At 36.3% G+C, this 15,220-nt stretch overlaps 3 protein-coding genes across 16 annotated transcripts in view; 1 reads left to right on the plus strand and 2 right to left on the minus strand.

Annotated features, from left to right (window-relative positions):
• The window catches only part of LOC127860137 (uncharacterized), a 355,128-nt gene that overhangs the window by 175,884 nt on the left and 164,024 nt on the right, over nucleotides 1-15,220 (minus strand). The gene's annotated exons all lie outside the window — the stretch shown is intronic.
• The window catches only part of LOC127860164 (protein CDV3 homolog), a 337,157-nt gene that overhangs the window by 107,585 nt on the left and 214,352 nt on the right, over nucleotides 1-15,220 (minus strand). The window lies entirely within an intron of this gene.
• Nucleotides 1-15,220, plus strand: part of LOC127860141 (uncharacterized) — an 85,240-nt gene that overhangs the window by 55,265 nt on the left and 14,755 nt on the right. For 7 of the 9 annotated variants that reach the window (XM_052398002.1, XM_052398008.1, XM_052398003.1 and 4 more), the window contains 5 exons: nucleotides 2,893-2,995; nucleotides 5,417-5,487; nucleotides 10,953-11,107; nucleotides 11,478-11,593; nucleotides 12,325-14,645. In XM_052398002.1, coding sequence (XP_052253962.1) covers nucleotides 2,893-2,995; nucleotides 5,417-5,487; nucleotides 10,953-11,107; nucleotides 11,478-11,593; nucleotides 12,325-13,643 — 1,764 coding nt within the window. In that variant the 3' untranslated portion in view covers nucleotides 13,644-14,645. Of the gene's footprint in view, nucleotides 1-2,892; nucleotides 2,996-5,416; nucleotides 5,488-10,952; nucleotides 11,108-11,477; nucleotides 11,594-12,324; nucleotides 14,646-15,220 lie in introns of those variants that run through there. The other 2 variants (XM_052398006.1, XM_052398009.1) reach the window with 2 other exon arrangements.

A 15,220-nucleotide genomic window follows, 5' to 3' on the forward strand; every position in this document is an offset into this window, starting at 1 on the left:
TGTCGGTACCCATCATCTCTATTTGAGCCTAGTTCTGCGCAGGCCAACCGGTTGTGACACTTCACGCACATGCATTTAGCCCAGTTTTCTCAGAATGAGCTGATTTGCCAACATTTGAGAGCTGTTATCTCTATAGAGAATTCACTTTTTATCCAATATGAAACGAACTTGCCCAGATTGCATATCAACATAAAATTTGGTTGGCATTGTTGCCGCACCAGATCCCACAAGAACAGCTAGAGGCATTGCTGTATTAAGATTCCAGTGTGATGTAATTGAAAGGTCAAGGGGATATTGAAATGGTAAACTTCTTATTTAACAAACCGAAATTGTCTTTCTTCTTACAATAAATGGTTAAGCACATTTGTTAATACAATTTACAAAAAAACATGCTATGAGTATTATGGGCATTATAGTGTTCTCCTAAGCCCTTCAACCGGCAATGCTCCTTGAGGTTTAGTACTCAGTGTGTAATACCATTTAGTCATCAGTTCTTCAAATAAACTTTGTTTGAACCATGCTCTGGTGTCCAAACATGCCTTGCTGAAGGGGTTGCATGATAAATATTGACTCATATTGTTCATAAATCGTGGAACTTTGAAAATTGGTATGTTACAATGCATCAGATAGAGGTCCTGTATGAAGTTTGTTCAGACCATGTCCCTGTGATCAAAAATTGCTAATGATTAATCACAAAGTGGTCATATGATTTATGAAGACTTGTATAGTAATTAACCTAAGGAATCATATCTGAAACCACGTGGATCAGGGGTTTAATGTTTGATGTTTAACATCATATATGGTTCCGTTGCTAAGGTCATACCCCTTGGACATACATGCTAAATAATAGAATTACTGTTCTAAATAAAAGCAAGGGTCAGGGATTTCATACTTGGATTGTATAAATATATAGTGGTCTTCTACCACTGGAAGTTTGTTCCAATCATGCCCCTTATTCTCAATAAATTACCTCGTCCTGAGGGTCAGGTGATTTAAAAAGTCTGATAGGGTAAACACTTTTTTTAATCTTCCTGAACAGAAAGGGTCATTAATTTTTAGCTCTACTATTATATATGAAATATATTTAATGGAGCTATCCTGCTCACGTCGGTGATGGCGTTAGCGTTAGCGTGCAAATGTTAAAGTTAACGTACTCCCCCAATTATTTCCTATGTCCCTTGACATATTGCTTTCATATTTTGCATACTTGTTTACCAACATGACCCCAACCTATAAACAAGAGCAGACAACTGTATCAAGCATTTTGACAGAATTATTGCCCCTTTTATACTTAGAATATGCATATTATGGATAAATCTATGTTAAAGTTTGCGTACCACCCCAAATATTTCCTATGTCCCTTGACATATTGCTTTTATAGTTTGCATACTTCTTTACCAACATGACCTCAATCAATAAACAAGAGCAGACAACTGTATCAAGCATTTTGACAGAATTATGGCCCCTTTTATACTTAGATAATTAAACATTTTGCTTAAATTGCCATAAATTCTTTACTTATGATCACATTTGGTTCATACATTGACAAAACAACACTTACCTGACATAACACAATGCACTCCACCCAAACCATCCCCCATGCCCCACCTCAGAATCCCCCCCCCCATTTTTTTAAAAAATAATATCAATAGAAAGATCAATTATTAAATTAACACCCACCCACAATATACCCCCCCCCTCTCCATGATGGCTTACGTTATACTGTCAAGCACTCTAATAGTCGAGCGCTGTCCTTTGACAGCTCTTGTTATATTGGGTGTGTTACAAATATAGGGCAGAGTACTCTACTAAGTTTGTTGAAATCTTGCCCCTGCAAAACTGGTCATGCCCAAATGGTCAAATGATTTATATAGCAGTGCTATGTGAAAAGGGGGTTTAATGCATGTGTGTGAAGTCGGCAAAGGCCAATCAGGGATGACACATTCTGCCTAAACGTCATTTTTGCTAAGAATAAACTTTCTTGAAAAGAATAATATAAGAAAGCAGAAAGTGTGGTCCCTGATTAGCCTGTGGGAACTGTAGGCTTATATGAGACAACACTTAACCTACATACATTAAACCCCTTTTTAGCAGAGCACAGCCCATATAGACTTATGATTTTTTTTAAACTGCTAAGTCAGGAGTTTAGTATTAGATGTGTAACATTGTAAAGTGGTTTTGTCTTGACTATGTTCAGGTCATTTCCCTAGGGTCAAACTGTCCATGCCCTATTCTATTGATTTGTGATCTAGGTCCATCTTTTAGGTTTAATTACGGACATTGCTTAAATTGTTATTAGCGAGGCTGTTTTCGGAGAAAACCCGAGCTATTGTCATAGCCAGCTTGTGCTAAAACCTTAACATTGGCTCTAAAATCAAAGTGCTTCCACCTACAACTTTGAAACGTCATATGTATATGCACCTTGATGAGTTCTACACGCCACACCCATTTTTGGGTCACTAGGTCAAAGGTCAAGGTCACTGTGACCTCTAATATCAAACTTTAACATAGGCTCTAAGATCAAAGTGCTTCCACCTACAACTTTGAAACTTCATATGTAGTTGCACCTAGATGAGTTCTACATGCCACACCCTTTTTGGGGTCACTAGGTCAAAGGTCAAGGTCAATGTGACCTTTAATATAAAACTTTAACAAAAACCTTAACATTGCTTCTAAAATCAAAGTGCTTCAACCTACAACTTTGAAACTTCATATGTAGATGCACCTTGATGAGTTCTACACGCCACACCCATTTTGGGTCACAAGGTCAAGGGTAAAGGTCACTGTGACCTCTAAAAAAAAAATTCTGACAAGCTTTCGCAGCCGAGCGTGGCACCCGTTATGCGGTGCTCTTGTTTTAGTATCGGTCTGACCTGTGCTTTTTTTTTTCAGAAACACTGTTTGTTTATAACTGTGGTAAAGCGCCTTGAAATGAGAACAATTCTACAACGGCTTCTGAAGAACATGCCAAGTATTCTAGAGGCTAAGCAATACAGTAAGCAGTTTTATTAGCTCCACAGGCCAGAGGCCAGCTGGGCTTATGTCATGGTCGTGCGTGCGTGCGTGTGTTAACTTTTTCTTTAAACATCTTCTTCTTCTAAACTACAAGTCCAATTCTGATAAAACTTCTCACAAATGTTCCTGGGGTGAACCTCTTTCAAATTTGTTCAAATTATGCCCCTTAGGTCAAATTTGACCCCAGCCCGGGGGGTCAATAAATTGAACATATGCTTATATAAAGCCTATTTTGTGCAAACTTTAAAAATCTTGTCCATAACCATTGTGCCTAGTGCTACCACGTTTGGTATGTAGTGACATTTAATAGTTCTCTACTTTGTTTGTTCAAATTATGCCCCTGGGGTCATATTTGACCCTGCCCCAGGGGTCACAAAAATGAACATATGCTTATATAACGCCCATTTTGTGCAAACTTAATGTAGTGACATCTAATAGTTCTCTACCAAGTTTGTTAAAATGATGCCCCTGGGGTCATATTTGACGCTGCCCCGGGGGTCACAAAAATGAACATACGCTTAAATAAGGCCTATTTTGTGCAAACTTTAAAAATCTCCTTGTCCATAACCGTATGGCATAGGGCTACCAAATTTGGTATGTAGTGACATCTAATAGTTCTCTACCAAGTTTGTTCCAATTAAGCCACTGGGATCAAATTTGACCATTCCCCAGGGGTCACAAAATTGAACATATGCTTATATTGGGCCTATTTTGGTCAAACTTTAAAAATCTCCTTGTCCATAACCATTGGGCCTATTACTACCAAATTTGGTATGTATTAAAATCTTAAAGTTCTCTACCAAGTTTTTTCAAATTATGCCCCTGGGGTCTAATTTGACCCTGCCCCGGGGGTCACAAAAATGAACATATGCTTAAATAAGGCCTATTTTGTGAAAACTTTAAAAATCTTCTTGTTCATAATTATAGAGCCTAGGGCTACTAAATTTGGTATGTAGTGACATCTAATAGTCCTCTATCAAATTTGTTCAAATTATTCCCTTGGGCTCATATTTTACCCTGCCCCGGGGGTCACAAAACTGAACATTTGCTTATATAAAGCCTCTTTTGTGCAAACTTTAAAATCTTCCTGTCCATAACCATTGGGCCTAGGGCTACCAAATTTGGTATGTAGTGACATCTTATAGTTCTCTACCAAGTTTGTACAAATTATGCTCCTGGGGCCAAATTTATCCCTTAAAGGCTCCCATTAAAAAGTTGTTAAAGAAAATTTGATTCATCAAAAAACAAAAAGTAAGGAGAATCCAACTTAAAAAAGATGTATCTAATAAAAAAGTATATTCTACCAATGCCATGAACAATCCCCTTGTTTATAACATGACTGCCGCTAAGTCTATTACTAGCAACCTATCAGAGAATAGATCAGATACCTTATTTCAATATATGGCAATTTCTCTTTATTTTTCAAAAACAAAAATTACAGGTTACCAAAGTCAGATGGAAAAAGTAAAGGAAAGTTAGGTCAAGCTAATTGTTTGTCATGATGTCTCTTTAAACCTCATGCCATATGCGAGTATTGTTGCCATGATCCCAACATCTTGATGAACTATAATTCAATTTTTTGTCTCATAAACATTTACTTTGTTTAACAAACAACCTCTACAAAGTTATCATTCCTATTGCCTTTCGGCACCTCATTAACCTGAAAAACTCGTAACTTTATGTTTCCTCAGGCAAATATCTTCTTTGTACAATAAACAATTTCTTCACCACGTAAACAATCCTGCTACTTTCACTAATGCCTCAAGAATGAAGTAAAGTTCAGGTGATCTAAGTCATAAGGTATTATGCATATGTCATGAACTATATAAGTAACAGAAACTTTGAAACCTACAAACACTTTTTGGAATTTTGGAAAAAGATTCACGATTGAATGAAGGAACTTTCATTGATGTTGTAGAACTTGCGTAGATTTGATCATCAGCATCTAAAAATATGTGAAATAGAAAGAACGACAATATCTTTTGGAGAGATAAATGTACCTACGTTATAAGCAAAGGACCTGTGCAACAATTCCCGGGCTTTTTAGTCTGTTTAGTTAACACCGTAGTAACGTTTTCCATATATAAAAATGCTCACCCTTCCAACTTTAAGCGCCCAGTGGGACGAGGGATAGAAAGAGAAAGTCATATGCCTGAGTACATTTCAACCCATGCGCATTGCACGCTTTTTTCGCATAAAAAACAGTGGAGCGATACAGGGCTATCATGGCCCTCTTGTTTAATATATTTCATTCTTTCATCATTGTTGCACAACTAGTCTCTCGTTTTGCACCTCTAAGTTACTAGGTGTGTATTGTTAATTAAAATGTAGGATTCCACTTAAATAGACTGTGTGTTATTGTTTCATTACTCTAAACTATGCCATGATATTTGTTCAACAGTCCAGGGCAGATTTCAAACCGACTCTAGTGAAGTCCAGTCTACCAGCTACAAGGCAAAACTCACTTGTCCGGTAAGATACTCCTTACATATGTTCGACAACATTGCCTGATTTGAGTGTACATTGTATAATGTATACATTCAAATGTATTTCCTGTCAAAGGGTTTTAATCTTTACTCATTAAGACAGAATCTTAAAGTTGGGGTATTTCAACGATACATTCTATAAAGGGTTCAGACAATGTTCAAAAGTGTGGAAGAAGTGACTTCTTCCTCAGCTGAAATTCGGGAGAAGTGAAACAACTTAAATGAGAATTGGTTTCAGTTAAGCATTTAATCAACCCTTGACTTTTTTATTCTCCTCATTACACGATTCCCATCATTATTAATCAGTATTAAATCATGTATGCTAGTTTTAGGGTAAACACATATAAACAAACACACTTAGGTTTTAATGTTGTTTTATTGGTGTATTTAATAATGTTTAATACACATATTTAGCCCTTAACCCGCTTTGTATGTAATACATGTAATGGTTAAACTGCTTAATTAATTTCTAAATAGAGGCTGAAATGGATGGTCGATTTCAAAAGGCTGCATTTCATTCATTATAAGCAATATGTGTGTAAAACCTATATTGGAGATGCGCTCTGTGAAAAGGGATTTAATGCATGTGCATAAAGTTTCATCCCTAATAAGCCTGTGCAGTCCATTCAGGCTAATCAGGGACGACAATTTCTGCCTTAACTTAATAAATGCTAAGAAAATACTTTCTTGAAAAACGACACTTTACGCACAGGCGTTAAACCCCTTTTTCACAGAGCACGGCCCATTGATTTTTATTTGTCATTGAAATTAGATAAAGATTGTACTTTCAAGTTTGATTTTGTACCTTTACAGGTGTAATATGAAAATTGTAACAAAACCTGTTATTGTCAGTTTGTTTTTTTTAGCTCACCTGAGCGATAGCTCGAGGTGAGCTATTGTGATCACTCAGCGTCCGGCGTCCGTCCGTCCGTCTGTAAACAATTTGTAAACATCTTCTTCTACTAAACCATTGAGCCAATTTCAACTAAATTTCATGTGGAGCATCCCTAGGTCATGGGAAAAAAGAATTTAAAAAAAAAATTTGATCGCATAACCAAGATGGCCGCCATGACCATATATGGTAAAAACCTTAAAAAATCTTCTTGTCAGAAACCGCTCATCAGATTTTCAAAAAATTTCACAGGGATGACCTTTGAGGGCTCCCCTGAAAAAGTTGTTCAAAGAAATTTGATTCGTCAAAAAACATGGCCGCAGGAGCTCGTTGAACTTTGCATGTTTATTCGTTTTTGCCTATTTTGTGAAAACTTTCAAAAATCTTCCACATTTTTTGTCCGATCCTTTCCAAATTTGCACAGTGTCTTTATATCAATGAGGAAACGAACCCTACAAAAAATAAGCATTATTGAATTGAGAAAATGGTGTTTATGCAATTAAGTACAAATTTTTCATCCAATTCTTTCCAAACTTGTAAGGATTTAGCATGGTTCAAACAAGGGAAACAACTACGGTTTATGCATGTTCTTTTATTACAGATTTGCCTCCCTTTAATTCATTCAAGATCTCATTTTACAGCAGAGATTCCAAATCTGACCTGTAAATGAGCCCCATATTTACTGCCGGTGCTATGTTACCTTTTCCCATTTGATCATTCTTAAGTATTGGTCTTGTAATGCTGCTACTGCTACTGCTACTACTACTACTACTACTACTACTACTACTACTACTACTACTACTACTACGACTACTACTAATGCTACTACTACTACTACTACTACTTCTACTACTACTACCACTACTACTACTACTACTCTTACTACTACTAGTACTACTACTAGTACTACTACCACCACCACCACCACCACCACCACGTCTACTATTACTACTTCTACTACTACTGCCACTACTACTACTACTTTTACCACTACTACTACTACTACTACTACTACTACCACTACTACTACTACTACTACTACTACTACTACTTCTACTACTACTACTACTACTACTTCTACTACTACTACTACTACTACTACTACTACTACTACTACTACTACAACTACTATTACTACTACTTCTACTACTACTACTACTACTATTACTACTACTACTACTACTACACCACCACCACCACCACCACCACCATTCACAGTGACAAAACACGTATTCACACAATGGCTGCTACTACAACTTATAGCCCATATAGGGGGGCATGCATGTTTTACAAACAGCCCTTGTTTCTATGGGATTTTAACCAAAACTGTTCATGTTTATCTCCGACACATATTTTTAGGTCACCTGTCATGAAGTGACACGGTGAGCTTATGTGATCGTGTGATGTCCGGCGTCCGTTGTGCGTGCCTGCGTGTGTCCGTGCGTCCGTCCGTCAACAATTTGTTTGTGTAGACAGTAGAGGTCACAGTTTGCATCCAATCTTGATGAAATTTGGTCAAAATGTTTATCTTGATGAAATCCGGTTTGGGATTGTATTTGGGTCATCTGGGGTCAAAAACAAGGTCACTAGGTCAAATAATAGAACAACCTTCTGTAGACAATAGAGGTCACAGTTTTCATCCAATCTTTATGAAATTTGGTCAGAATGTTTATCTTGATGAAATCTGGGTTGGGATTTTATTTGGGTCATCTGGGGTCAAAAACTAGGTCACTAGGTCAAATCATAGAAAAACCTTGTGTAGACATTAGAGATCACAGTTTTCATCCAACCTTTATGAAATTTGGTCGGAATTCTTGATGAAATCTGGGTGGGATTGTATTTGGGTCATCTGGGGTAAAAATCTAGGTCAAATAAATAGAAAAACCTTGTGTTGACAATAGAGGTCACAGTTTTTATCCAATATTTATGAACTGTGGTCAGAATGTTTATCTTGATGAAATCTGGATTGGGATTGTATTTGGGTCATCTAGAGTCAGGAACTAGGTCACTAGGTCAAATCATAGAAAAAAAACATGTGTAGACAATAGAGGTCATAGTTTTCATCTGATCTTAACGAGTCAGGTGAGCGATTCAGGGCCATCATGGCCCTCTTGTTTGCTTGCTTGTACATTGAAAGAAATTTAGCATTGAATTTTAGTTAAACGCAAACAACCAAACACAACTCAAAATGTTCTGTATTTATTTGTAAACAATGCGGAGAATGTATATACGATAAGTATATTCATCATCATCTTAAAAATTTGTTTATTGTCTTTGATCCGGATCTAATCTGGTGCGTTGAGGCTGTAGTATCTTATGCCACAACACTGAAAAACACAATAAACACAATTGGTTATAAATTTGTTAACAATTAGCGCTTATCATTACAATTTGCCTAAAGGAAGTCAACACAGTCGATACAGCTGTACTGCTTTCGCGTTTTAGAACAATGTCACGTGTCAGTTAAGTACACTGTAATCTACACCCTTTTGTGTCAATACCGGATTTATCTTGATTATGTAATGTCAGACGGAGTATGTATGCGTTGATTACGTTGGACTTTAGTGCCTCATGCCTTTGGTAATTCAGTCTTAATTTGTTCAAATATGGGGCATAATTGTTCGTTAGGATCTTGAATTCGTCAATAGGCCGACTGACGAAATATACGAAAATTAATGCCTGACGATATATAATGGTTTCACAGAAAACCTTGTTAACACTGTAGAAGTCACATTTCATGCCCAATCTTCATGAAACTTTGTCAAAATGTTTGTCTTAATGATATGTTGGTTGTGTTCAAAAGTGGTTCTGGTCAGTTGAAAAACATGGTCACCAGTGGGCAGGGCAGTTTTCCTTTTTTGGCTATACTAGAGAAACCTTGTAAACACACTTTAAGTCACAATTTTTGTCCAATCGTCATGAAAGTTGTCAAAACATTGGTTTTATTGATATCTCGGATGAGTTCGAAAATGGTCCAGATCGGTGAAAAAACATGGCCGCCAGTGGGCGGGGCATTTTTCTCTATGTATAAAGTGAAAACATGTGAACACTCTAGAAGTCACATTTTTTGCCCAATTTTCATGAAATTTGGTCAGAACATGAGTTAAAAAATGGTTCCGGTCAGTTGAATAACATGGCTGCCAGGGGGGGGGGGCAGTTTTCTTATATTTATATAGTTCAAAAAGCTTGTGAACACTCGAGAAGTCACATTTTTTGCCAAATCATCATGAAACTTGGTGAAAAGATTGGTTTTATATACCGGTATATATCTCAGATGAGTTCGCAAATGGTCCCGATCAGTAAAAAAACATGACCGCCAGGGGGTGTGGGGCAGTTTTCCTTATGTGACTAGAGAAAAACCTTGTGATCGAACACTATAGAAGTCACTTTCTTGGCCTAATCATCGTGAAACTTAGTCAATGCATTGGTTTTATTGATTTCTCAGACAAGTTGGAAAATGGCTCAGATCGGTGAAACACACTTTAGCTCACCTGATTGCTCAGGTGAGGTTTTAGGATTGGTCTTTGTCTGCCGTCCGTCTGTCCACATTTGGTTTGTAAACACTCTAGCATTCACACTTCTCAATTCTGTATGAAAGTTGCTGAAAGATCTCAGTCAAGTTTGATAATGAGCAAAATCACATAATTAATGCCATAATTATTGCCCTTAGATTGTCCAAATTTTCATTATATTATACAAAATTCTTGTAAACACTCTAGAGGTTACAATTTTGTTTCAGATTTTATGAATCTTGGTCAAAATATTTATTTTTGTAAGCAAAGTTTGATGTTTGGTAAGGGGGTTAACTCAAAATATAGGTCACTAGGTAAAATCTTACAAAAACAAAAACACTCCATACGCCTGAATTTGGTTCAATAATGCTGAAACTTGACCAGGATGTTTGTCTGGACATACCTAGGTCAAGTTTGACGTTTGGTAAAGATTAAATGAACCAACTCCTCTCAGGTGAGCGAACTAGGGCCATCCTGGCCCTCTTGTCTTTACATTAGCACTGGTCTGGAATGTTTTCAGAAACGCTTTATCTGAGTCTATCTAATGACTTTGAGATCAAGGTCAAATTTTGTTCCACTCCATTGATTAAGGCGAAGTAAAGGAACTTGGAATTGTCTCTAAAATAACACTTTTAGATTTGATCATATAGCAGTCACTCTGTATGTGCACAAACTTCTATAGCTTTGCCATTTATAGATGGATTTTAAAATAACTTTGCACAAACGTCAGCAATAATTATAGTGAGATAACATGTTGCATGTTACACATCTTGTTTAGGTGTCACTTAGATGTCCAAAGTCAAATTAAACATAAACATTTCAGTCTTTGCTATTTCTTTGCCATTTATTGAGTGAATTTTTGAATAACTTGACACAAATTTAAGCCTTAATAAGATGAAAAGGTCAAATTACTTCATGGTCAAAGGTCAAATTTGACCATAAAGAGTCTTGATTTTGAAATCATTAGAGTTTTGATACAATAGTGGAATGCGAAGGCATATGTGCAATATGGACATGCATCATGTTAAATCTTGTATCTGTTCAAAGATAGGACAGAGTCGCCTGGTGACACCATGTCGAGGGGACAAATGCTCCCACATCCTGTGTATGGAGGCTGAGACTCTGGTCAGAATGAACGAGGGCAAATCTGTTAAGAAGTGTTTCATCTGTCAGAAGCCATACTCAAATATTGTTGTGGACAAGTAGGTATATTTAATGCTACTCGGATATTGTTATAGGCAGGTATTCAGCTTGGACTTATCCTTGCAATATAATTTTTACCATACTCTAATTTGTTAGAAATATGTTAAAAATGTATTTTCTTCTGCACTTTTGTAGCCTAGAAATTTAAATGTACTTTAACCAATGACTCTTGGTGCAAAGTATTGAAGTTTCATTTAAAGGTACTTAAACAATGGTTGCTGAAGAATACATGTAATCATTATTCCTCAGTCATACAATTATGATATTATTAAACTATGTTTATTGACAGGTATAAAAGAAAAAAAACTTCGTTCTAAATATCAAACGAGCCAGAAATTCTATAATACAATTCACTTTCTCCATGTTCAGGCTGTTTCTGCTCATACTCAAGAAGGTACCACCATGTGTCACAGAGGTTGAGTTTCAGCCAGATGGCAGCTGGAGTTACAGCAACAACGAAACAACAATTTCATCATTAACACTTGGTATGTGTCTATATTTCTTATAATGCCAATACTTGATCAATATTTTGTCTACCGGTACTCCAATTGCTATTAATATAAAGAAATGAAACTCCAGCTGCTGGAGCAGTATTGAATTCAATATTAAAAACAATTAGTTGGTCCTTTATTTAAGGCAAGTGACCGGTTGCCCAAACAGTACAAAACAGCACAATACAGCACAATACAAACCAACATAAACACAAAATATGAATAAAGCTGGGGTCACCGCCTTGGAACGGTCAATGCAAAGCATTGGGGGTTTAAACCGGTTATAGAGCGCTCAACCTCACACTTGGCCCAGCAATATTCATAATACATTTAAGTGTAAGTTAAATTTAACGTAGCCCTAAAATAACTGAATATGGCCATGTGAATCCTCCTCAACGGGAGGCATTCATTTTAAACCTATCTATCTTTGCTTGATTGCATAGAAAGCCTAAGGTTTATTTGAAACGCTCTAAAGTCCATTTCCTGAGACTTAAACCGGTAATTGGTGTCTATGTGGGAAATCTAAAGAACCCTCCCACAGTGTGGATCCAACCTGTTACCTCCCGATAGCTAGGCGGAAACAATTTTCACTACACCACTGCGACCTGCACTTGCCCATACATCTGCTCACCTTTCATGGTTGATTGTGAAAGCATGTTCATAATGGCTTTACAAAAATTAGATTGGTCCATGTACGTTTGAAAACTGTTGATTTTTTTTTTCAGATGAAGAAGGCATCCACTCTGGTATACCAGAAGTGGATATGAGTTTACACATAGAAAATAACAACAGCTGTATGGAAATCCAAAATTGTGATGAAATATTACCAGAAAGTATACCTGACCTCAATGGCACCCATATAAGGGTAAATACAGAAGAACATAAATCAATCACTGTGGGTCCAACAAACCCATTTGATAGTAGACACAGACATGCATCCACAGATGAAGAAGGCATCCACTCTGGTATACCAGAAGTGGATATGAGTTTAAACATAGAAAATAACAACAGCTGTATGGAAATCCAAAATTGTGATGAAATATTACCAGAAAGTATACCTGACCTCAATGGCACCCATACAAGGGTAAATACAGAAGAACATAAATCAATCACTGTGGGTCCAACAAACCCATTTGATAGTAGACACAGACGTGATTCCACAGATGCTGTATTTTCACAAGAATGTTCTGGAGAAACACAAGAAATATATTGTGTCAACCCTTCTGATGAACTGCCTAAAGAGAAAGAGCACATTGACACATTAAACACCCCTCAGTGTCGTTCTAAACCTACAAAACGTATCACACAATTTGAAAAACAAAAGAGTTCTAAACTTGCAAGATGTAGCTCAAGAGTATCGGGACAGAAGGGTGCGGAGTCGAAGGAAAGAGATATTCAGAAAAGTTTGAATACAACAATACCCAACAAGTTAAATAACGGTTCTAATTTAGAGAAAAATAGACTAAATTGTATGTCGCAAGGCTTAATGCAATCCACTGTTATTCTAGGTTCAATTTCAGATAAGCTTCAGGAAACTGTATCAAAGAGTGAAATAGGATCAATCCACTCTAAGGATCAGATTGACATTCTTGTTAATGATTCACAAAAAGAATTGAATGCTATGGATTCTCATGTGGAGGAAGGTAAATTTGTAAAAAATATGGATATTGTGTTTTGTGAATGGGCTGGAAACAAAGAGACCTACACAGAAATGGAAGATGATAAATCTGTTTTGCATTCAATAATAGTTGACACTCAACTTGAGTGTCGTGAACATGGCGCCACAAATAAAAGTGTAACAAATAAACCAAAGCAGACACATAGTCAACAGTCTATCAATGTTGGTAAATGTAGTCACACACACTTGTCGCTCTTGGACAACCTCATTTCGAATACATTTACTTGTTCAATCTGCAAGGAAGAATTTGGTCTAACAAAGGTTTATGAAAATTTGGACGAGCGCTTATGCATCGATTGTGCACGAAAGGAGGGTGTTTTATCGCTTTCTTTGTATAACATAATAAATACTTATGAAGGGAAATAATATCGTCAAGAAGGTTAACTGGACACTTACATTTTTATATAGGCAAAGTGCTTTCTTAAATAAAAGTCTTAGAAGTTCTAATTCTTTAATACAATGCCATTTAGGTTATGCATCCTCTTCGTGGTATTGTGGGCTCACGAAACAGCTCAAAACCAAGCTACAAATAGTCCAAAATAAAATTGTTCGTTTTATTAACAATTCCCATAGTAGAACATCACTTGGTGTATCGAATTTTGAAGGTCTTGGTTTATTGAACATTGAGCAAAGATACAAGCAACTTCGACTTAACCATATCCATAAGATTTTCTACAATAAAAGCCCTAGCTATATGAAAGACAATTTTGTCTAATGTACAGATGTCCATCAATATGGGAATAGATCAAGATTAAATTTTTATGTACCTCAAGTTGATGGCTTTACTAGTTCTTCATTTTACTACAATGGTATTAAGGATTGGAATTCAGTACCTGATAATATAAAGTCCATCAAATCGAAATTTACTTTTAAGCAACTTGTTAAGAAACATCTATTAAATGAAATGAAGGAAGACGAGAATTCCATGTATTTTTACTTTTAGATTTGTTTTATTTTATGAAATTGCTTATTTTAATGCTAATTTGTATGAGTCTGTGTATTATCATGTCAATCGTTTGAAAGTCTCGCTTTTTTAATATGTAAGATCATGTCGTTTTTGTATTAAGAACTGAAACAAACTATATATTTATGGTCACTTATAAGACCTGTTTGACAAAATCCAGGGACCCCGTTAGAAATAAGCTTATTCATGTTTACATGTCTATGCTTTACGGGTTATACTGTGTATGCATCATCGTTATTTTAGTTAGATCTGTGATTAAATGCACCATTGACATTTGAAATTAGAATGTTAGCTATATCGTATTATTTGTATCTGTACTTAACATGTTACGATATTGTAATGCATTGATTATATTGAACTGTAAAATGCTTGACATGTATACACAAATAAAACTAACTAACTAAGTGGTTTAAATGTTTCTGGTGAATCGTTTGCTTGTGTATATGTTTTGATAAGCATGTGGCTTTAAAATTCTTTGTTAAATGCTTCCAATGTTTGAATGTAGCCTTATTCTAGATACATACTTGTAGATTACTTGGTCACGATGATTGCGGAGGGCATAACGTGTAAACCTAGTCCGCCCTTGTGCGTGTGTGTGTTTGTTTCACTACTTATACGTGGACCCGCTATTGACTTTTGACCAACAATTTGAGGACATTTTTGAAAGAGAGGCCTTACACCCGGGTCCTAACATTATTTTAGCATATTATCAATCTAGATGAGGACCTTCGTCAACTGTATGAATAGTTCGATGTCCTCACTTTGTATGGAATTAAAGTCTTGTAGACTTGTATACGCAAATCCGCAAACCACGTGCTGTGAAAAGGTGTATACATTGCTCCACCGCCTGTTAGCATTGCTGCAATAAAAACGTTTGTAAATTATTAAGAAATCCTGCAGATGTTCACCCTTTTTGAGCTAACATTCGAAGTAACATACATTTGTATTCAGAGTTCTAAGCGCCAAATTAGATTGTGTA

The sequence above is a fragment of the Dreissena polymorpha genome, chromosome 15 (genome assembly GCF_020536995.1).
Source record: "Dreissena polymorpha isolate Duluth1 chromosome 15, UMN_Dpol_1.0, whole genome shotgun sequence".
NCBI classification, from domain to species: Eukaryota; Metazoa; Mollusca; class Bivalvia; order Myida; family Dreissenidae; genus Dreissena; species Dreissena polymorpha.